This window comes from Papilio xuthus, unplaced genomic scaffold (assembly GCF_000836235.2).
Source record: "Papilio xuthus unplaced genomic scaffold, Pxut_1.1 DF826961.1, whole genome shotgun sequence".
NCBI classification, from domain to species: Eukaryota; Metazoa; Arthropoda; class Insecta; order Lepidoptera; family Papilionidae; genus Papilio; species Papilio xuthus.
Genome location: NW_013531688.1, coordinates 712,943 through 735,512, shown reverse-complemented (window position 1 = coordinate 735,512; position 22,570 = coordinate 712,943). Strand labels below are relative to the sequence as shown.

Genomic DNA, 22,570 nt, shown 5'->3' with positions numbered 1-22,570 from the left:
AAAATTTATTACATTTCAGTAAAATACTACTAAAATTATTTTCCCAGTTATAAGTTACATAATTAATGGATATTTTAAGAACTTTGCGCTTAGCACAGATTAAGAGAACATAATTTAAAAAAAAATTATGAAATTTGGCGTTTAATTTCCGTCCGCTAGATGGCGCTATCTCATGTCACAAAAATTTGTACGTCTATACGAATACTATTTTACGAATTTACGTGCAAATTATGTCATAGCTTTCATATATGCACTAATATATTTGTACTTTACTGAACACATTTAACTTCATTAAAATTAAGATTTATTGTAAAATATGTAATATAAGTCAGTCTTATAAATTTCTAAACCCTTTGGCTTATAATTAGCGATAGTGTTTGGGCTACGTCCACTCCCAATGGTGTATGATAGGCTGGAAGGCCCACACGTCAGGATGACCTATATGCGGCAAGTGGGGACCCATGTCAAATTCACTCCACCTAGAATTAATAAAGCGTCAATAGCCTAATGGTTAAGGGTACGGATTTCCGATCACGAGGTCGGGGATTCGAATCCCGCCATTCGACTATTGTCGTAAACCATATCCTAGCACAAGTCTAGAGCTTAGTTGGAATGGTAAAAGAAATACTAGTAATTTATAAAAAAAAAACTAATATTTTACAAAAAAAATTAATAATTGTTCTTATTTGTCATATTTTTAGCTCTATTTTAACAATTTTAATAGTGATCTTTGAAATAATCCTGCTCGAAGGATCATCTATAATTTACCTGCGTATGTTTAGAGTAAATTACCAATATTAATGCTACACTAAGAATCTCCTTCTATTAATAGAACATAGGAGGCAGAATCTATTAGTATTTAAAATGAACGAACGCAAATGGCGGTATTCCTCGCGAGATGTTAAACGTTGGTCCTGAGACAGCAACAAACTCGTAATTCTTGCGAAGATGCCAACTTGTCACTTTGGCATCAGTGGCGCCATGGCTTCGGTGGCCCAACGCTCGGAACGGAAACGTACCTATAGGAAATACATATTGGCAGATTTAAAAATTAAAAGAAAAATCGTTAGTCAAACATTGGTTACTCTTGGTCAACATTGTTTGTCGTAAGAATATAAATGGATAGGCGATTGCTTGGAAGTGACTGCTTTAACTCAGTTCCGATTTAAACGCGCCTGGTGATGTTATGTCACAGTTATTTCTGTCTATGTTATTAGTTTGAATTCACACAGCTGCTACAAAGCGCTACCATCATCGCCAAAATGGTGAAAATCAAATACGCACAAAATACTTCGTTACATAGCCGGTCCATTTATAGAAATAAGTGTTGACAATGACAAATGTTGGGCAAACATTTGGCGTGACAATTGAGTAAGATTAGTCTAAAATTATTTGAACATTGGTCAAACATTTGTACGTAGTTACCGTTGGCGGGGTTAAGATCGTTGCGCGCTGCGATGGCGTTGCACGCGCTGTACGGAGGCACGCATGCGCAACGTGACAACGGATCATGCTTGAAGTCGTTGTAACGCATCGTATTGAACATGTCCTTTAAGTTTGTTATACCAGCCTGCATTAATAACTAAATTATATAAAATGCTAACAGAAATAAATTAAGTAAAGTTTAAACATTGAACGTGGATTTCTGAGACCAGAATCTTTACATAAAACTCCTATCCTATCGTCATCTTTAACACAACAGAAATAACGTTTTAAACGGGGATTTTGGTCTCGCAAACCTACGGTGAAACGTTACATAATAAATCCATAGACAATAAATGTCATTTTCAGCCAGTGATATGATGTAATAAATATTTCCTCGATGATTTTTTTCTACATACTCGCTACAAACAACATAAGATACGCATCATCACCTGTTTTTCCTTTAAAATATTAGCTCGTGGATTTGTCTTGTATCCGAACCAATCACCGAATGTAGCGACTCTCACATTGCCGCCGCTCAGATTGAATATAGTGGGGAAGTACGGTATGTTGTAAGACGGGAAATAAGTCGTGTTCACCAATTGTTCCGTTCTACGTAACATATAAATCTAGTCTCGTATCTAATTAAAATAAAATACATCTTCTTTCTACTCGAGGGACGGTTTTAGTATTTCCGACGCACTGGGCGAGATTGTTGCGGCGCTAGGGTAAATTAGAAGGCACCGCAGACGCCCTTTTATATCCAACTTTGACGCCTCTTATGCCTGTTGCCCTGGGCGGCCGCCCCGTCTCGCCCTACCCCAACATCGCTAGTAACTTGTTACCAATAAATTTCAAAAATAATTTTATCAGTTAAGGTGACTCACAAGTCAGCAGCCTCCGTGTACCCCGGCAGCTGTTCTATCACCCAGAGCAGACCCTTCTCAGCTTTACCCTTACACACTTTAGAGCTCGGTGTAAACTTATTATAGTCTACAATATACCTGGCACAAAACAATAATGAAAATTAATTAAAAGTAAAAAGAAAAAAAAACAAAAGAAACGTCAAACTGACATTTCGGACCAGAATTCAAATCCAATGGCATACATCACCAGAATAATTCAAGTTACAACTATCGGAAGAATGGCCCAAGGGGAAAAATCCATTGGACCTATTGATCGGCCCAACGGGAAACTCATATAAATATATATTGTCAGTAAGGTATAAAAATGGCAGGCTTCTACCACACCGTGCCGTGTAAAAGATTTTTTTTTTATATTGGGACTTTATATGCTTTCGCGTCAGTTTAAGGTCTGAAAGGTAATTGTTCTTCACCATTGGTTGTTATAAGTGCCGCTGTTGTGCTGGCGGAAGATCCTTGTCCACTGGTAGCCGTCGACAGCCAGACGATTGGCAATCATGCCACGAATGTACTCCATTACCTAAAATTTTACAAATAAAATTGTAAAAGACTATTTTATATTAGTTAAATAGTTTTTGAGTTTAATAGTTAGAAACACACAAAACTACAAATCTTTTGTTCATTATGAAAAATCCTACTTCTTATAAATATTATAAATGCGAATGTTTGGATGAATGTATGTGTATGGATGGATGGATGTTTGTTTAAAATGTATCTCTAGAATGCTGTAATTTGGGATATAAGAAGGGCATAGTCTAAAAAACACATAAGCTACCAATATTTTTTTTTATTCCATACGGACATAGTCGCGGACGTCAGCTAGTATTTTATATAATTGTATGTAGTTGTATGTACTCACACATAGTGGGTTGATGAGATCAAAGAGAGTCTTGTTGCTGTTGCTGATGGTGGTCTCCCCGGCGACCAGGCCCGTCGATATAATGTAGAAGTCGTCTGTGGACTGCCGCAATGCACTCATGTACTAACAAACAAACATACTAACTTTTTCATAATACCTACACAATTAAATATTTTTAATTTCACCAGATACATAAGAATGTCACATAATTATATTTAAACTATTTTAAGAGAGTTTTATAATTATATTTGACAAACACATATGAAAAATGGGTCAAAATATTTTGGACCAACAATCCAATATGTTCCAAGTTATAAAAATCGTAGTAACATTGAATGTGTTAAATGTATTTAGGTAAATTTTGTATGGATTAAAGTCAACAGTGATACTAACACACCTGCACGAACGCAGGGTAGGAGGTGAAGGCCATCTTGTACCCGGGGATGCGTTTCTTATCCAGCGGACTGACTTTGTAATGTAGTACATACATTTTCTGCAGCCGTAGCATGGACTGGTAACTGATAATAAAAAAAAAACATAATATACTTAATAAGTAATATAAGAGAATGAGACTCTTCAGTCCAAATGTTCATATCAAAAGTACATAAGAAAATATCTACATGACCAGATAATTTAAACACATTGGTACATAGCTGGGTTCGAACTTATGTACCAGTGTGTTTTATTTTCGAATTTCGTATGTACATTTATCCGACATTATTACTGTGAAGTCATTGTGTTCAAACCAGCACATAACTGCAAAGACATTTAAAGAAGTATAAAATCAACCAAGCAATACTGGGCCAGAGTGTTTGACTATAGACAATCCTAATTTCAATTGGCTCCGAACCCCACGGTAGGGATAAATGAGTTGATAACATTACATGTCTTACAGTGAACGAGTTGAAATAATTAAACACTTGTGCTAATATAAACTCTTAGTCCAAAATACCTGTTCCAAGTTGCATGTGACGTATATAGATTTCTGAAGTCTGGTAAAAGCTTTATTAGTCCAGTGCAGTGATCTCCGAATAGCAATCCATCTGGAAGGTCCTTTGGTAACGCAAGAGAGAACGCCAGATCATCAAGATCTCCCAACATGTTGATCCAACTAGAATTATACAGATATTTTACTAAACTGTTTATCTTTTAGTAGGTTTTATATATTTTAATACTAACACCATATCCCGTGCAGTTAGCCATTGGTAGGGATCTGACGTAGCTTGATTGTACCCAACCGCTAATCCTTCCAACTGAATGTAATATAATTTTACCTGCAATATGTATTATGTTTATATTGGTCCTAAACATTCTATTTATTTAATTTAATCATTTTTAATGTGCCGGTAATAAGTCTAGATTAGTGTAAGTTACATAAGAATAATAAGATACATAAATTATAATTTTTATATTATTTTATCCATTTATATAAAAATAATATCCTAACTTTCGACTAAGACTGTCCATACGGAATTAAAAATAACTTAATATAGCCTATGTGCTCTTGCAAACTATGATCTACATCTATGCGAAATTTCATTGAGAACCCGTCAAGCTTTTACGAAGTTACCTTCTTTTAAACATCCATCCATCTCTCCAGATAAACATTCTCAGTTAAAATAATAGTAACATTACAGTGACATCAATGTAAAGATAACAATATTAATTTCCAGTTATATCTATTTAAGATAAGATACAAGAATAAGTACATACTTGATACCAGTATGCATCTATTTCATTCAAATCAACCATAGATGCGATGTAATTCTCATTTTTTTCAATAAATTCTTCAATAAGTCCGCACAAATCAGTTTTGTTGTAGCAATACCTATATTATATAAACTATATTTATCCAGTCATAAGTAAAAGATAAATATTTTATAGGCAAAAATCATTTAGGCAAATTAAATCTTGTCCTTTTTGAACTTGGTTAGTAAAATATTTAATAGATTTACTCTATTTTGATTCTAGTGTCAACTATTAATACACTATGCTATTACAATTTTTTTGGTATAAAAGTTATATAACCAGGATTGTGAGCAAGGCACTGAGTGTGTTGAAAAATTTAAACTCTTGTTTATTACTTTTATTTTCATAAACAATAAATTAAATTTTAACTGATGTAAGACGCATTAGGTAAGTATTTAGCTAGTTAAAACTCAAAAACTACCTGACCCTTTAAGCATGTTCTGCCAATGCATCCAAATGAGATCTCTGGTGAGGTAGCCTTCAATAAAGCCTGCGGCATATGCCTGTTGTTCATCTGTTACATCTTTTGATGTGTGTAACTCTAAGAACGCCCATCTGAAATGTAAATAATAAATATAAACCAAGAAACTGTACACATCAAACCTTTAGAACATTAGTGGAGACAAAAAAGTGGGAGTTAACGACAATTTATATTGTTTACTTACCCAGTTGAGTTTATTTCGTTTTTAAAAGTCGCACGAGCTCCATATGAAATAGGTATTTGTGATGCAGACTCGCATTCTTTGAACGTTAATTTGTTCTCCTGCCAAGTTACGTATCCGTATTTAGTTTCACATGTTGATACAGTTGTTATTAACAATAAACAACATCGCCAATAGATCTTCATAACTTCACGGTGGATATGTCATTACTTTCCGAAGTATTTGGCACCATCTACTACTAATAAATTATGTGATAAAATATAACCACAGTAAAAAGTTTATATAAGTAATATGTTTAGCAATAATACAATAATCTACAACATTAAGTAAAATCTCAGGATACAATCAAAAATCCCTCTTCAACTTTGTTTTGAAGTTTGAATTGACAGTGACATAGATAACGTTGTTGTTTTTATTATTCGCTCGAGAGAGCAGACAAAGGAACTAAGCCATACAGCCTTGTCTTTTTATTAACAACGACATAGATAACATTTTGACATTCTGTCAAGTTTCTGATCAGTTTAAAATAGACTTTCATATTCTGTTGATTTTACAACATTAGAATTATTTAATTTTTTTAAACTTTATGATGAAACTTAAACTAACTTAATTAACTTTTGGTGTATCATGTTTATCATGAATGAAAAGAATAAAAAAAAATACATATTAAAACTAGTCCTTCATAATACTTTAATAAAAATTTAACAAGTGCTAACTGAAAAGTTTTTCACTAGAATTTTGTCTACATTGTCTATCACAACAATATGGTCACTGTTGTAAATTCCGCACTTCTCAAGTGGCCGACAACTTCATTCCCATTTCGCCACACTTGTAGTCAATTTCTCGCATAAGGTAGGGGATGCGTTCATGGCTTGGAGTCTTCATCCACTCTGATACATTGATGGACACCGCAACATAGCCTTGTTTCTCCAGCGTATCCAACACTAACCGGAAAGTACCGCGCAGACGATTACTATTCATTGAATAACAGCCCTGGTTGAACATAAGAAGGCAAGTACTGAAAAATAAAAATTTTGATTTAAGTGAGATTCGCTTTAGGAAAAAAGTGCAATTATTAGAAGTTGCAGGTATATAACTTACGGGAGCACATCTATAGGTAAATTAAGATTTTCTATTAGTACTTTTTCATTTTCTTGTGTATATTTAGGTATCACTACGGGGGTGCCATTTTTCAAAGCTAGTAATATATCTAAAAAATAAGAATAGTTTTTAATAACACATGAAAATAAGTATAAGCCCAGGTGTATTGTCAAAACTCACCAGCAATGAATCCATTTGGCAAAACTACATTCTTCGCCAAGTACTCTTTGCCACCCAAACCTCGAGCCAAATAATTCATAACATTATCTGTTGCTGCATGAATTGGGTATGCGTCTTTTGCCTTTTGTATAATATCCTGAGGCAATTTATATTCATCACTATAAAAAGCATTTACTGCTTCATGTAAGGTAAGAAGTTGAAGCAAATCTAGAGTATTCTTTTCACGTGCGAGATATTCAATCAGGAATTTTTCGGAGAAGACTTTTTCAAGGAGTTTATCATCGTAGTGACCGAGTGAGGCAAGCTCAAGACAAACTTTAGTCCAAGGCAACGCTGCGTTAGTGGCACTCAGGATTGGGTTCTCTGATATATTTTGGCGAATCACATCCCATTGGTCCAGATCAGGAGTGTAGTTGTTATTGGACAAGCAGTTGATGAAACTGAAGAGAATATTGGTGCGTACGGTGGACAGGTTGTTTTCTTCATTTAATGCTAGGTTACAGAGATACTCCATGAGACCTAAGTGTGTGTGGGCCTAAAAACAATTATTTTATCATGATTATAATATAAAAAATCCACATTAAATTTAAGTATATAATAACTTGATGTGGGTATCAAATGTCAAGTTGCTTGCAGGCTTATTTATCATTTTAAATAAAAAATATACTTACAACTCTCGACAGCACCCTTGCGATCAGTAAGGCTGGCTCAAATTCAATATTATTCCTGATGACGTAATCAGCAATAGCGTCTAACAGCTGTTCCTGGTAGTACTCCGGATGCTTCTCCAGTACTCGACCCTTTATCTTGGCGACAGTTCTAAGCACCTCATTATAATGTAACTGGTCTATCTGTTGTGCTATTATGTCATAGCAAATATGTAATAGTTGGACTCTAGTCGGAAAGACCTTCTCTGTGCAGTTAACTTGGCACAAAGACCAGACTATAGATTTGGCGGTTTGGGCGTCTATTCTCTGGTCGTGTAACAGAAGACCCGTAACCACGTTGTTGATACAACGGTCTGGTAAATCATGATTGCAACTGTAGATCAGCATATCCCTTAGAAGAGGCAGGTCATCATTGTCTAATTCTAATGGTAAATGAATTTGAAACGTAAGTGGCAATGCCAGCTTCAGTACGTCTACTAAATGATTCTTGCTGTCAAATTGATCTAAAAGAAAGTCTAAGAACATAATCTGTCTTATATTTATAAGGTTTATATTTGTCCGTATTAACTGCAGCATTGTTTGTAGAATCAGGGAGTCAACGGGAACCCTCAGAAATGATAGTACTTTAACAGCCTCGATAGCTTCATTAACGTCAAGGGCTCTTGCATGTTTTTTAACATTCTGACAGAGTACACTAAATGTTGGATCTTTTATGAGTTCATCAGTTTGTTCAAATCTGGAATAGAAAAAATATTGGGTGTACAAAAGTTACAGAGAGCAATGGAGATAGAGTATGGCAACATTTGAAATTATAAAAAAAGATAAGACACCCTAAAATCGCCTAAATAATAGCAGCAACACAAAACCAGATTATATACAAACATGGTAGGATTTTACATAATGTATAAAGTTCTAACTTGCCAGACTTCTGCAGTTCAAAGAGACTGCGCAGAGCTTGAAGAAGATGCTTGTGTGTCATTATAGGGAGGTGTTGCTGTACTGTGGCAAGGATGTTCTCTGGTGTTGGTGCAGTCTTAATGCTTGTCATTATTGTATCCGTATTTCTCACCCAGCCAACTTCAGACACTAAAATATAACATCTTTTATTCTTGACTCATAATAGAATTATACGGCCTTATATGTGTTAAAGCTAATTGAAAATCTTACAGCTTGTTGTGAAACTTGTTGCTTTAAATGGCGTTTTAGTAAATGAGCTTCCACTCAATACATTCCTCCAAACATTCTTCAATATTTGAGCCATGTTATCTGATAAAAAAGGCACACAGTTATTACATATTTAATAAAATATTGTATACAACTGTGGAGAAATATTTCGTACCTGTTAATTTGAAAACAAAATATAACCACAATTGAAGAATTGATAAATAGATTTTTTTTAACCTATTATCGGAGTTATAGAATAAGTCGAGCTGAACTTTCGCAAAAATACTTAATTACAAATAGAACGTCATTTTTGTTAAACATAAAAATATAACAATAACAAAATAAAATTAACAAAAATTCAAAATACATTCGCAGAATTTGACATTGACACTTGTCTTGTTTTACCACAGATAGATGGTATACCTATCACCAAAATTAAAAGAAAAACCAACTGCAAGAATTAGTAATTTTTTAAGGAAAGCGTCACATTTTTTACAAAAACAAGATTACCTACAATTTGTTTAGATCCTACCAAGTTCCTACACTTAATTTTTTTAAAGCTAATCATGTATTTTACTGCAATTTGGCAACTTTTCGTTGTCTGCAATTATGTGTCAATGTCACTGTCGAAACAAACAAAACAGAAAATAAGAAGTTAAAAAGTAACCTTTGTTTTGCCGACTTGTTACTAAAGTTCTAACACACTTAATTTAATAAGTATTTAAAACTGTCAATGAATACACTGTCCTAAAAAAAACAGACACATTTTGCATATCTAGCAAAATGCTTCAAGAATCAATAGTAAGTACCAGGCCTGATAGAGAAATAACGAAGAAAATTATTACACCGGGTGATTATTCTATCGTGCCATACGAGGAGTCTCGATGTAAAATTGAACTTTCAAATGTAAGACACACTAATGAAGATGTTAACATAGATGTAGAAAGTCGTATACTAAGTAAAAACTTTGATGGCGTAGTTATTATTGGGGAGGCAGATTCTTTTATCGATAAAGATTTCGAGTTGATTCTCCAACAGATGTGTTGTGGTGAGACATGTTTTGCAAGAATTGTTTATAAAAATCAGAAGTGTGAGATAGTTAAAGAGATATCATGCGAGATTGAGTTGAAAGAAGTTACTGAGGAACAATTAGTGAGTGATTGGAGTTGGGCAAGATTACTTGAAGCTGCAGCACATCATAAAGAGCGGGGAGTTGCTTTGATACAAGAGAAAAGAGTTGTAGATGCATTTAGAAGGTTTAGCAAAGCATTTAAGTTTTTAGTAGCCATAGAACCTGTGAATCCGGAAGAAATTAATGATGAATCATTGCACGAAATAAAGGACTTAAAGGTATGCTCATTCTGCTCCTAATACAATCCAAGTGTATTTATATATATTTCAGGTTAATTATTAAGAACATATTCAAATATTTTTCTTATTTTTATTTCTTAATATTATTTACTAAATACTTTGAAGTTAATTTAGAAGATATATGTTTATAATGCTTTTTTTCAGGTGAAACTATACAATAACTTGGCACACTGTCAACTACAGTTTTGTGAATACGAAGCAGCATTAGAACTCTGTAATCGTGCAATATCTCTGGATAATGATAATGTGAAAGCATTATACAGACGTTGTACTGCGTACCATTGTCTTAAGATGTACGAAGATGCATGGAAAGATATACAGAGAGTGATAATATTAAATCCCAATGACAAAGCAGCACGAACTAAAGCCGGTGAACTGAAAGGAATAGTGGAGAAAATAAATGCAGAATATGCTAATGTTATTAAAAAGATGTTTATTTGAATTTTATCACAACAAAATTGTGCTTAGTCTAGATAAGTATTACAGTCATTTGACAATTTAAGATTTTTTTTTTAATTTTAAGATATTAAATGATTGTACTTTATGTCAAAGTAATTTATAAAAACTAGATGGCGCTAATTCATAGGTTTTGAACACTTTGTTTTTTTTATTTTTGTTTAAAGTTTGCTTTCAAATATTGTAAAAAAAAAGTGTCTTAAATAAATATATTTATATAATCTATTTAACTGTTTGAAGTTTATTTATACCATTTAATTTTTATTAATTTTGAAAATAGTATTAAGTGAAGCAGTTTATTCCTGGGGCTGTTGAGTGCGATGACGTAGACAGAGCGTGACGTCATAAGCTGTTACGCCAAGTGTTGTCAAGGAAAAAAATCAATTTTATTGCTCATAAATAAAAATATTTCCATCATCAGCCGCCAGATGGCCTGTACTAAAATGCTTCTGTCATTATGACGACAAAAAAGAAGGCATCTCTCTGGATCATTTACTTTGGAGTTCTGACCAAAGAGTATAATAAGTATACTATGGTTCTGACCTCAAAATCCTCATTAAAAACATATTGTTATATCTGTGTTTTTTTTTTAATAATGACAGATGATGACTAATTTTTTATACAGAGATTTTGGTATTACAAATACGCGATCAGCTGACAACTATTGCTCAGAACAATTTTTTTACGGATTGTGAACTTTGTCACTATATAGAACAATAAGAACTAGATGCATAACAATGCGTGCTAATTATTTATCTAATGTATTATTCACGGCTCAACAACTTCCGGCTGTTTAGAAATTTCCCGCCATCTGCTATGTTTAATATCAAAATGTTTTATACCTATTTCGTACCCAAGCGCCAAATTCAGTACTTATACCTAAAACTCAAACGATTTGATTACGTAGTTCATAAAACTAAGAACAGAAAAACTACCAAGTTGACGGACTACTCTAATAAATACTTTGTCGATCTATTTATAGCTTAAATATGCATTATATTTTGAAATTCGTACAAGACTCTTGTATACGAACATGTTTGTTTTCTCTTTTTATTCCAATGAGATTGATAGGGACGACAATAGTTTACACTGTCGTAATAAAGGTATTGAAACAGTGGAGACTCATAATGTAAATCTCTCGTGTGATATCACCGGAGTCGCGTAGTACTCCAGCCGATCCGATGCTGACATCATCAGTTGACCTCACGCCTTGCCGAATGCCCTGTCCCGTGCTGTAGTGATGTCCATTTAAACTATCGATTCAATTTTAATATGTTGAAAAGAATAACTGAGTCTAAGTAAAATGTAATAATATTTTAGTAAAAAAATAATTATTTTTTTACTACTATGTTATATTAAATCGGTAGCAGCTCCGATTCTATTAAATTAAAAACAAAAAACTGTTAATACGTTTAACAATACGATAAAGTTATCAGTTTTTATATATAAGATTAACATTTCAAATTTGATTTTTGAAGGGATCGAAACATTAGTAGCAATTCAATTATACCTAAATAAACCGTCTCATTTAATTCTAACCGTAGCGACATCTAGTGTAGAAGCGATAAAGCGTATGCCCTTTTTAATTTTAGGATACGTAGGCGCGTATCGATAAGTTTTTAGTTGGTGCGTACCTAGTGCTTCTACAATATAAACAGTCTAGACGCCGTCGCGCCCGCGTTAACGTGTCTACCTTGAGCTCGTTATTTACATTCTCGTTTATATTGTGAAGTGTTATAAATGTCTAGTGAGTAATCATAAAATGTTTATCAATACATTTGTTCATCACATTTTTGAAGCTTTTTCCGATAAAAATTACAAGTTAATGTCATTGTTATTGCTCAAATTGTCTTCCAAACGCTGTTGTTCGTAAGCAAAAATATTGACATATAAATTATTTCCCATGATCTCATTTAATATATGCGTAAAATGGAAGTTAGTTTTTTTTTAAACTTTAATATGAAACAAAAATGAAACCGTAAGGTTTATGTCATTGTTTATGCGTCTGACTTTGTAACTCAAGGTCGGGGCTTCAAGCCCTTGTCAGATTTGAACGAATAACAAATGTAAATATATTGGATTAATCCTGTATATAATATAATTCTTGTGGATCATTTTTTGAAGTATATATACTAAAGTTAATTTCATTGTTTTATTTTTTAGTTTGCAACAAAGTGCTCACAGACTTGAACATTGTTGAATTTATACTTACTCGTGGTTATGACATTGAATTTTTAAACTTAATTACATGAATATGAGTCAGGTTTATAACTCACAATTTTTAAATAAATAAATGCAGTTTTGGGTGTTAAAGACGTTATTATAGCAGCACTGGTTTAGTGATTAAACTTTGATATTTGGTTCTGACGGTCGCAAGTTCGAATTTAAAACAATAGCGGTGTGATTTCGATAACTAAATAACTATCTACATATCTTACTATGATTTTAATGTCTTACTTCTTACTAATATTATAAATGAAAATGTTTATATGAATGGATGGATGTTTGTTTGAAGGTATCTCCAGAACGATCTCGCTGAAATTTGTCATAGATGTAAAACATAGCTTAGAAGAACGCATAGGCTAATTAAGGGTTTTTTTTATTCCACGGGGACGGTGCGGTCGGGCGACAGCTACATAAAACATAAACTAGGATTAAGAAAGGACAAAGTATCACCAACAGATTTAACATACCAACCAAAATTAAACACTATCTTTTATAGTTGAAAAGATGGCTACAGATTAGAAATACATATATCTAATAAATAACAGTAAGGGAACAATGACGTATGTTTCCGATGTAAAGAAAAAATCTAGCACAGTTTTATGATTTCGTAAATATCTATCACGTTAGAGAAGCTATAAAATATTATATATTGAGGAAAAGCCGCGACCAAAATGTAAAAATAAAAACTGGTTATTTAAAAAAAAGGAATTCCCCGGTAATAGTTCATAGACAAAACCAGTATCTATTTTATATTATATTTTATTTAATTTCATTAAAGATTCCCGCTAAGAAGCATAATTTTGATTCCACAGACAAATAAGTGTTTGTTTTTTTTAATGGAATATGGTGGCATGACATGACATTTAGTGGTCGGTCGAAAGGCTATTTGCAGAAGCTAAAGCGGACTACCATTGTTGGAAATACTTTTGTTAAATTCCAGAACCTTCTGAAAAGCTACTAGAAGGCAAAGGGCTGCAGATAATCAGCCCTAGGCCAGATCATACGTTTGAGCTCGATGAGAGGAGCCTCGCCGAGCTACTGGACAGTCCTGACATCAGGAATCGCTCCGTGGTCCTCGTGGCGGTCGCTGGCGCTTTCCGTAAAGGAAAGTCCTTCCTTCTAGACTTCTTCCTGCGTTATTTACATCACACGGTCAGTATTCAGTGACATGCATTCAAAATTGATAACCTTCTCTTTTTGGGAGATTAATAAAAATTAAGTCAGTCAATATAATTGTAATTGAGCTAAAAATAATGTCATCTACATAAATAATTTATGTTCGTTGATAATATGTTACGATTTCCAAATGAATCCTGGAAAAATAACGTTTAAAACAGCAATAAAAGTTTGTTGGTTCCTTTAATTTTGCTTATATTGTTCGTTAATTTTCAGTACGTGTTGAACTCAAAAGATGACAACTGGTTGGGTCCAGAAGACGAGCCGCTGCAAGGCTTCAGTTGGCGCGGCGGCTCCGAAAGAAACACCACCGGCCTCCTGCTGTGGTCACAGCCCTTCAAAGCCACCCTCGAGAACGGAGAAAAAGTATAGTGCATTTTTTTTCATTTAAATCGGATTTAAACGAATCGTTATTTAATTTCTTTTTGTTAATATTGACCTCTATACATGAACAGTCTATAAACCTGATATTTTGTGTCTATTTGATTTTCCTCATTTTGGCGCTGACGGTTGCGGTTGGTAGCGGTGGTGAGGATTTGAACTAATAATAGCAATAGAAATCGTTGTCAGGAACTTCAATAAACGCTTTTAGGTAGGAACGAAGCAAAAGCTGTCATATCCTATCTATTTATAGAGAACAGTGTTTAATAATTAGTTTTGTCTACTAGCTTAGTTCTTAATTTTGTCCACAAAACTTAGTCGTATTGTCGTCTTTGTCTTCACCTTGAACAAACCATAATGCAAGGCGGACAAATAAAGTAAAACAGGATTGGCGGGAAAACTAATAATTTAAATATTTATCTCGCCAAATTAAAAGTATAGATGCATAGAAGGCTATTTAATATGTGTTAAATTATTATTATGTAAAATATAACGAAAACAAGTTTTGTTAAATAAAATTATAACAACGTTAGATGCCTTCATTTATGAATTTATTGCATCAGGCCGGGATTTACATTTATGTCAGCTTTAGAAAAAACAATGTTTCCCTTAAATAAGAATAAAGATAAACGACTGAACGTTGTCAGGTGGCGATATTCTTGATGGACACGCAAGGCACTTTCGACAGCGAATCGACAGTGCGTGACAATGCAACTGTGTTCGCGCTCTCCACCATGATATCCTCCGTACTCATATACAATTTGTCACAAAACATAGAGGAAGATGAATTACAGCATTTACAGGTAAACATTCAATACTTAGTTAACGATTCTTGTATATTTTTGTGTCGAATAATATTAAGATGGATTTATAATCTCACGTTAACAAGAAGTTGCGAGAAATGGAACAACGCATGAGGAAGACCTATGATTGCATTAAAATTAAGTAATAATTATGAATAATTACATTATTTACATGTCTTAATTCCTAATTTATAATCGATTTCAAATTTTACAATGGTTTTGAACAATTTCATATTAAAATATCATTGTTATAGTGTTGCCAAGTTTCAAGGAAATTTTTACAACGTTATTTTAATGCCTTACATTAAAGCTGTTCACAGACTACGGACGCGTGGCGCTGGAGAAGACGGAAGGCAAGCCATTTCAGCATCTGCAGTTCCTTGTGCGCGACTGGAGCGTTCCCTACGAGTACCCGTACGGACTGGAAGGAGGAATGAAGCTGTTGGAGAAGAGACTCGAAGTAAGTATTAACTACAATCCAAAAGAGAGTGTTACCTTACTAATATTCTAAATGCGAACGTGTACATGTATGGATGGATGTTTCTTTGTTAAAAGGTATATCCAGAACGAATTAACGGATCTGGAAAACATTTGGTTTACATGTAGAACATGTCTGGAGCACATAGTCTACTTTTTTAATCTGTACAGACGGAGTCGCGAGCGACAGCTAGTATAGTGATAAATGGTTCAATGTAGGTTCATGAGAATCAACACGAGGAGTTGAAGACGCTACGGAGAGAGATCAGGTCGTTCTTCAGCCAGCTCTCCTGCTTCCTGCTGCCGCATCCCGGCATGAAGGTTGCCACCAGCAAGGAGTTTAATGGAAAATTAACAGGTAAAAATGATATGGATATTACCAGTTAGTAATACTGTAAAAAATAAATAACAAATAGTTCAACTCTATTAAATCAGTTCAAAGTAATCTTATATATAAAATTCTCGTGTCACAATTTTCTTTCCCATACTCTTCCGAAACGGCTTGACCGATTCTCATGAAATTTTGTGAGCATATTGAATAGGTCTGAGAATCGGCCAACATCTATTTTTAATCCTGCGCGGACGGAGTCGCGGGCGACAGCTAGTATAATATATTAACTGAAGTAATAAAAAAATCTTTACTTTTACGGCCGCACTCGGAATTAAAGGTCACTAAGGGAGTTTTTTTATGTAGTTTTTGTATGAAAAATCTGTAAGGAATCACTGCTTGTAAACTGAAACCAACTCGGATTGTAGCAATTAATATGAATAATAAAAAGATTAACTAAACTTTTATATTCTAAAGATAGATGGCGTTGTTCTTTAGTTTGATTTAAGAAAATTAATTTTTAGTTTGAAAGAACCTTGTTATTTGGTTGCAAGTATTTTTTATTGCATAAACAGATATAGACGAAGAGTTCAAGAAATGTTTAAAAGAATTAGTGCCGTATCTCCTGGCGCCACAGAACTTGCAGCCCAAAGTGTTGTCGGGGCAGACGCTCAAGGCCAAGGAGCTGCTGTACTACATCCAGGCTTACATGGAGGTCTTCAATGGAACAGAATTACCTGTGCCGCAAACTATTCTGGAGGTAACTTAAAGATATCCAAATAATATGGCTTTTTAGTATAATACAGTGTATTATAAATAAATTCAAGATGGCCACCTACTCAAAATAACAAATAAAACTTATTTTTTAGTTATGGGCGTCTATAAATTTAGTTTGACACATAGAACATATATTAAAATCCGATTAATAAAATAATTTAGTAAAAAAGAATTAATTTAAAAAAAATATCGATTTACGAAGTGTTTAAATAAAAAAAACATATTTTTTTTGAAATGGTTCTTAGGCGACCGCGCAAGCCAACAACCTATCTGCAGTGTCGGAGGCGCGGGAGGTGTACGAGTGCCTGATGGAGGAGGTGGCGGGGGGGGCGCGACCCTACCTCCCCCCCGACAGGCTGGCGGAGGAGCATCGCCGCGCGCGGGACAAGGCCCTGCACTGCTTCCAACACAAGAAGAAGATGGGCGGAGACGCCAAGTCGGAGACGTACCGGGAACAGTTGCTTCAGGTCATTACTTAATATAAGATTACTGTCAAATAATGACAAAGGTTTAAATAAATGGAATTGAATGTTACAGTTTAAGCTAATAATAATAATTAAAACTTATTATTTTTTAGATTTCTTCATGGTAAAGTTTCTTAGGCGATCTCAAAAAAAATTACAAAGTTTTATAACAATTGAGCGAAACGGCTTGACCTATTTTTATGAAATTTAATATGAATATTCAGTAGGTCTGAGAATCGGCTAACATCTATTTTTTAAATCCGTGCAGACGGAGTCGCGGACGACAGATTGTTTATATATATATATAGAATTATTCATATTTATTAAAACTAAAAAAATCTCACTTCCAGGAATTAGAAGAACAATTCGAACGTCTGCGTGCGCAGAACGAGAGCAAGAGCTTATTGAACATGTTCGGCACGAGCGCGGTGCTCGCCGCGCTGCTCGTAGTGGGGTGCGTGCTGAGCATGCTCGGGGACACGCTCGCCTTCTCTATACTGGAGGTGCTCGGCAAGACGGTCGCATTACTGTCGCTAGGCGCACTCGTCGTTTGGATGTATAGCAGGTATTACTTGAAAATTATTAAGAATAACTCAAAAACTACTGGGTAGTTTTTAATGTTACAAAATATAGGGCCAAATGACACGCAATAACTTTCAAATATAAAAAAGAAATAGATGAATGGAGAACCTCGTTCATTTTGAAGAAGGTTTAAAACGGTTAAGTAAAGTTAGTCCAATGTTGGTACAGACTAGTTTCAGAACGGTTAGGCGTTAGGTTACAGCACTGGATCCGGGGTCCTGTCACAGGACGAAAATATCTCGTTTTGTCTTACGATTTTCACAATATAACTGAAGTAAATAGTGCAGGGACATCATATGTTCCTATCTTTATCTAAATTAATAATTTTTCCAGATTCACAGGTCATATGCGGGAAGCTAGCGAAATATTGGACGAGTTTGCAATGACTTTGAGGACTTATGTTAGTATAATCTTGTATCAAATATTGTTACTTTCTAGCTGTAAGTCTACTATGCATAATAGAACCCGTTTAATACGATTTCTCGCATAATACGCCACTTCCTATAACTTCTGATATCTTACTAATATTACAAATGCGAATGTTTGGATGTATGGATGTATGTTTGTTTGAAGTTATCTCCAGAACGACTGAATGGATCTCGCTGAAATTTGTGATAGATGTAGGAAATGGTCTGGAAAAACACATATGCTCCTAATCAAATTTCTTTTTAATTACGCGCGGTTGGGAACACGGGCGACAACTAGTATTTTCATACATTTCTTATCGCTTTTTTATTATTACAAAAAAAATATATATAATCGTTTCGTCCCACAAAACGACATCTGACGTTTCTCTGTGGGAATCTTAATACTACATCCCGGTTAATAAGCCATTATCTGTTGTGGCAGTGTATATTGCCCGTGATACTGCAGATTTTTCCTGAATATTCATCCATTGATGACAAAATGACATCGTACGAGATACAATCAATAGAAGATCTTATTGAGAATGTGAATAATTCACAAAATGATACCTCAAGTGATGATGATGATGAAGATGAGTTAACACCAGTTTTGTCAAACGGCGAGGCATTATCAGCTGTTTATGATTTGAGACGCTACGTAGCTTCTTTAGATGAAAGCGAAGACGCAATGCAAACTTTGAATTATGTTGAAAATCTTTTAATTGCTAATGGTACAAAATCTTTTTGTCAAACGTAATTATAATACGTATTTAATGTACTTAAAAATGTATAATTTAATATCTACATATACTAAAATTAAAAAGAAAATATATAGCAATTTTATTTTCCCTATCCCGCATACACTTTCTCGCTAAGACGCGTTTTAGGTAGTGGTCCCTGAAAAATCGTCTTAAGCGGGTTCTACTGTAAATTAATAAAAATAAGCATATAGGACTTTTAAAATCACTGTTAATTTAAAGTAATGTATTAAAAGCTATGGTCGTATTATTTTTCAGATGTTACAAAATTTATCACCGTCGGGAAGACTACCAGCCGGAGTTACCACAGATAACCACAAAAGAGATTAGGGATGAAAAATGGATTCACGTGAAGCTCGGAAGGTGGTTAGGGGTTCCGATATCATGAAACATCACAAAAAGGAAGTGAAGGCTAAAAAATATAATAACGTGTCCTAACTGATGACGTAAAATATTCAATAATGTTTAGAGAATTTCAATATTACTTTTTAGTAAAAAAAATACGTGTTTTAGAGAGGGAGGGAAAGTTTAAAAGCTCACCACATAACATCACAGAGCCGGGGGTTCAAAAATTACTAAAAAGTATTTGTGATTAATGGACGACCCCTTATCAGGAAGGGAGTGCCAAAAATGATGTACAGTGTAAAATTATAACTATTCAAAATATATTTATGTACTTATTTTGTTTCATTTACATTTGAATACCTTGGGCTCCTTGATGAAAAAGTCGCGTTATTATTATACTATTATTGTTATTATTATTATTAACCTATTAAATTTCTAACGTGTGGGATTAAGGACTTGGATAATAAAAGAACGAAGAATAAAATAAGAATTTTATTATATATTACATTATCAATCCATTAACAACTAAACCGAAACCAATTCACAGACGCGACAAAACGTCCCGCACAGACGCCGCCATCTTGTCAATTCGCGACAACATGGCGGCGTCGCTTATTACAACTGTTCCAATATTACAATTTCCTTTTAATACAATTATTGTCATCACGGGCGTAATAAACAGAACAATTAAAAATATTAAAATGAATAGGTAAGGATAAACGAACTTCGACATCTGGAGCGAAAATTAATTTATTTTCAAGGTTATCTGAAGAATAAAAAAGGCAAAGATTTTCAAGGATTTAGTTTATAGTTTTTGTATGTTTTGTTGTTTACAATTGTTTCCGATCTTAGTCCACTTACATATGGCACTAAAGGCAAAGTAAGGCGAAAACAAGTTAAGCCATATATTAGTAACGAAAATTAATATGATTTTAGTATATTGCTTCATATTTGTCACAAAAATGTGTGAACTTTATTACATTTTTTTAAATATTTGGTAAATTGGAAAACACTTTTGGACTTACGTAATTCATGCATTTATATCATGTCTTGTCTATGACGTAATTCTACACAAATAACATTATTGCCCTTTGAAATATAACGGTTACATTATAACAGACAAAAATTATCAACTCTAATATTAAAATATTTCATAGAAACAAACTATAAAAAGAACAGCCATTTAATGTAAGTGATAAAATTTTACATACCTATTCACAAGTGTAAAATTCTTACGAAATCTTCATTAGTACACACTATTTTATAGAAAACGGATAAAAATAATTAATTTAATAATAAGTTCAACATGAAACAATAATAAATGATGAAAGTGCAAGAGGATTTATTAATAAAATACAAATAACATGATTTCGGTTTTCGCGCCTTTTTATTTGTCAAAGATCAATTAACGTCAAAAAAATTACAATGAAAATAAAATAAATGAAAAAAAAGCGAGTGAGCTCGTTACAAGTAAGAATTTATCTATGATTGTTTAAATCTATTTAATAAAAATAAAAAAAGAAACATCACAACCACTATTTATTGTGACGGCTTTATATTACAATAAGATTTACGCAATTTATCTTGAGTTGGCACGTCGGATACTAGAGAATGCTTGGTTCTGACGTGCCAAGGCAATACTAAACATGATATTTTTATTGCTTGTTACAGTATGAACATTTTTATTAACTATTTACATTAAATGTTTTAGGAATTGGTTAAAAATAAGGAAATTTTTTATTTAACTTAAAAGAAAAAACCTAGACATAATTAATGATAAAAATATCTGATTTTAATTATTTTAACTTGTGTTTAAATTTTTTAAAAGAAAACATTGTGACAGCAATAAACAGTGAAAAAAAAAATAATCCACAACAAATACAATTTTCAATCCCATGATGACGATTAAAAAAAAAACAAAAAGAAAACACATAAAATATTATCATCACATACAAATAAATTGGCACATTAATTTTTCAAAGATTTCTACAAAAGTTTCGGATATGGTTTTGATATTAGAAAAATATTATATTTACAAAGAACATCTGAAAACACAATTATCGAGTATTCATTCCGTATAATTGTTAAGTACTAAAAAACGTGCAACACAACAAGTGTATCCAAAACGGACCATCGATTTTGAAATTATTTTTTATAAAATGTATCATTTGTGCAACAGCCTGAACATTAACATAATGATTTCAACTTAACATAAATGTTTTAATATATATATATAGACTGACCAGGAATATAAAAAACTCCACATTGAATACAAATTTAGAACTTCACTGCGCAATTCAGGACGATTAAAGCGCCCTAAAATTAGGTTTTCTATATTCTTGGTTAACCTATAATTTAACATTAATTACAATTTACAAAACCACCCTACAGAGATTTTATCAATGTAAAATGTTTCTATTGTTCCATTAATCTAAAAAGGCTAATACGAGGGACAGCGTTTTTAATCTTTTTGTAAGTTTCCACTACTGAAACATGTATAACATATGACAAATATCCCTCAATCTAACAGAGATAATAAATTATTGTTTTTTGTAACGTTTTGCAGAAAACATACAATTAGAATCAACAAGTTTCATTATAAAATTTAAGAAAAAAAAAAACCAGAAAATTATATAATCCAAAAACAGATTTTATCAACATATCAAGAGCAAAAATAGCTCAGGTCAGATTAATCGAACAATACGTAACAACTATTTGTAAAAACTTGTCTACAATGCTGTACATTTCAATACGTGAACCCCCCACCATAGAATGTCAGCCGATACCCCCTCAAAATAGAATTTAAAACAAAACAATCTATTATATATTTACTCTGTAATTAACTAGATACATACGGTTCTTTACACATTTCACTGTCCACAATCCGTTCACATTTTTGTCACTTTTAATTTACACAATTTTTTTTTAACACAGAATTTCCATCTAAATAAGCTCTTCCATCAAAATGATATGAACATCTGAGGTATGCATATAAGAGAGCGTTTAAGCATTTATCACTGTCCGGAACACATCTTTGTCAAATTAACTGGAGATAGCAATCTCTTTTAATATTGGGCGACACTTTAGATATCTTGAAATTAAACATTCAAATGTTACTGTCTAGTCTCTCTGGTATAATTTACTGGTGATATGTTTTCTATAGGTTTAAAAAGTTTTATGCTAACTCCAACTGTTTTAAGTCAATCAAAATCTGTCCGCATTATGATTAATTTCACAACATTATGTTATTGCTTTTACTATCTCAATACTAAAATTATCCTAATTTTAATTAAT

General features: G+C 33.2%; 4 protein-coding genes across 6 annotated transcripts; 2 read left to right on the top strand and 2 right to left on the bottom strand.

Moving 5' to 3' along the window:
• Positions 1 to 35: 35 nt before the first annotated feature.
• On the bottom strand, positions 36 to 6,151 carry LOC106120212 (putative phospholipase B-like 2). Of its 3 annotated transcripts, none has more exons than XM_013315483.1 (13): positions 5,619 to 6,151; positions 5,380 to 5,508; positions 4,918 to 5,032; positions 4,384 to 4,478; positions 4,157 to 4,315; positions 3,598 to 3,722; positions 3,205 to 3,299; positions 2,759 to 2,865; positions 2,310 to 2,426; positions 1,875 to 2,034; positions 1,426 to 1,570; positions 875 to 1,019; positions 36 to 479 (listed from the first exon to the last, which is right to left on the bottom strand). In XM_013315483.1, the coding sequence occupies exons 1-13, from the start codon at positions 5,798 to 5,800 to the stop codon at positions 383 to 385; spliced, it is 1,671 nt and encodes a 556-aa protein (XP_013170937.1). In that variant the 5' UTR covers positions 5,801 to 6,151; the 3' UTR covers positions 36 to 382. The 3 variants fall into 3 exon arrangements, with proteins under 3 accessions (XP_013170937.1, XP_013170935.1, XP_013170936.1); XM_013315481.1 differs by having other exon boundaries at positions 3,205 to 3,327; positions 3,602 to 3,722; XM_013315482.1 differs by having other exon boundaries at positions 3,205 to 3,306; positions 3,602 to 3,722; positions 5,619 to 6,146.
• Positions 6,152 to 6,281: 130 nt separating this feature from the next.
• LOC106120211 (uncharacterized) lies at positions 6,282 to 9,083 on the bottom strand. The gene is made up of 7 exons (XM_013315479.1): positions 8,904 to 9,083; positions 8,732 to 8,830; positions 8,482 to 8,650; positions 7,568 to 8,300; positions 6,897 to 7,431; positions 6,717 to 6,825; positions 6,282 to 6,633 (listed from the first exon to the last, which is right to left on the bottom strand). Exons 2-7 carry the CDS (start codon positions 8,823 to 8,825, stop codon positions 6,408 to 6,410), a joined length of 1,866 nt encoding a protein of 621 aa, XP_013170933.1. The 5' UTR covers positions 8,826 to 8,830; positions 8,904 to 9,083; the 3' UTR covers positions 6,282 to 6,407.
• A 258-nt stretch (positions 9,084 to 9,341) lies between these two features.
• LOC106119984 (FK506-binding protein 59) lies at positions 9,342 to 11,082 on the top strand. The gene is made up of 2 exons (XM_013315132.1): positions 9,342 to 10,078; positions 10,244 to 11,082. The coding sequence occupies exons 1-2, from the start codon at positions 9,512 to 9,514 to the stop codon at positions 10,538 to 10,540; spliced, it is 864 nt and encodes a 287-aa protein (XP_013170586.1). The 5' UTR covers positions 9,342 to 9,511; the 3' UTR covers positions 10,541 to 11,082.
• Positions 11,083 to 12,197: 1,115 nt separating this feature from the next.
• LOC106120326 (atlastin) lies at positions 12,198 to 19,566 on the top strand. Its single transcript, XM_013315646.1, has 11 exons — positions 12,198 to 12,302; positions 13,722 to 13,933; positions 14,174 to 14,323; positions 14,986 to 15,141; positions 15,452 to 15,601; positions 15,838 to 15,976; positions 16,522 to 16,706; positions 16,969 to 17,190; positions 17,538 to 17,752; positions 18,103 to 18,169; positions 19,190 to 19,566. Exons 1-11 carry the CDS (start codon positions 12,296 to 12,298, stop codon positions 19,259 to 19,261), a joined length of 1,575 nt encoding a protein of 524 aa, XP_013171100.1. The 5' UTR covers positions 12,198 to 12,295; the 3' UTR covers positions 19,262 to 19,566.
• The last annotated feature ends 3,004 nt before the right edge of the window (positions 19,567 to 22,570 follow it).

Coding starts and splice junctions, on each gene's coding strand:
- LOC106120212 (XM_013315481.1), bottom strand. CDS start 5,800: ATGAAGATCTATTGGCGATGTTGTTTATTGTTAATAACAACTGTATCA. Junction 5,033..5,379: donor TGGCAGAACATGCTTAAAGG/GTCAGGTAGTTT, acceptor TATATAATATAG/GTATTGCTACAACAAAACTG. Junction 2,035..2,309: donor TACACGGAGGCTGCTGACTT/GTGAGTCACCTT, acceptor TATGTTACGTAG/AACGGAACAATTGGTGAACA.
- LOC106120211 (XM_013315479.1), bottom strand. CDS start 8,825: ATGGCTCAAATATTGAAGAATGTTTGGAGGAATGTATTGAGTGGAAGC. Junction 8,651..8,731: donor AACAAGTTTCACAACAAGCT/GTAAGATTTTCA, acceptor GTTATATTTTAG/TGTCTGAAGTTGGCTGGGTG. Junction 6,826..6,896: donor GCCAAATGGATTCATTGCTG/GTGAGTTTTGAC, acceptor CTTATTTTTTAG/ATATATTACTAGCTTTGAAA.
- LOC106119984 (XM_013315132.1), top strand. CDS start 9,512: ATGCTTCAAGAATCAATAGTAAGTACCAGGCCTGATAGAGAAATAACG. Junction 10,079..10,243: donor ACGAAATAAAGGACTTAAAG/GTATGCTCATTC, acceptor GCTTTTTTTCAG/GTGAAACTATACAATAACTT.
- LOC106120326 (XM_013315646.1), top strand. Junction 16,707..16,968: donor TGCCGCAAACTATTCTGGAG/GTAACTTAAAGA, acceptor AATGGTTCTTAG/GCGACCGCGCAAGCCAACAA. Junction 17,753..18,102: donor GTCGTTTGGATGTATAGCAG/GTATTACTTGAA, acceptor TAATTTTTCCAG/ATTCACAGGTCATATGCGGG.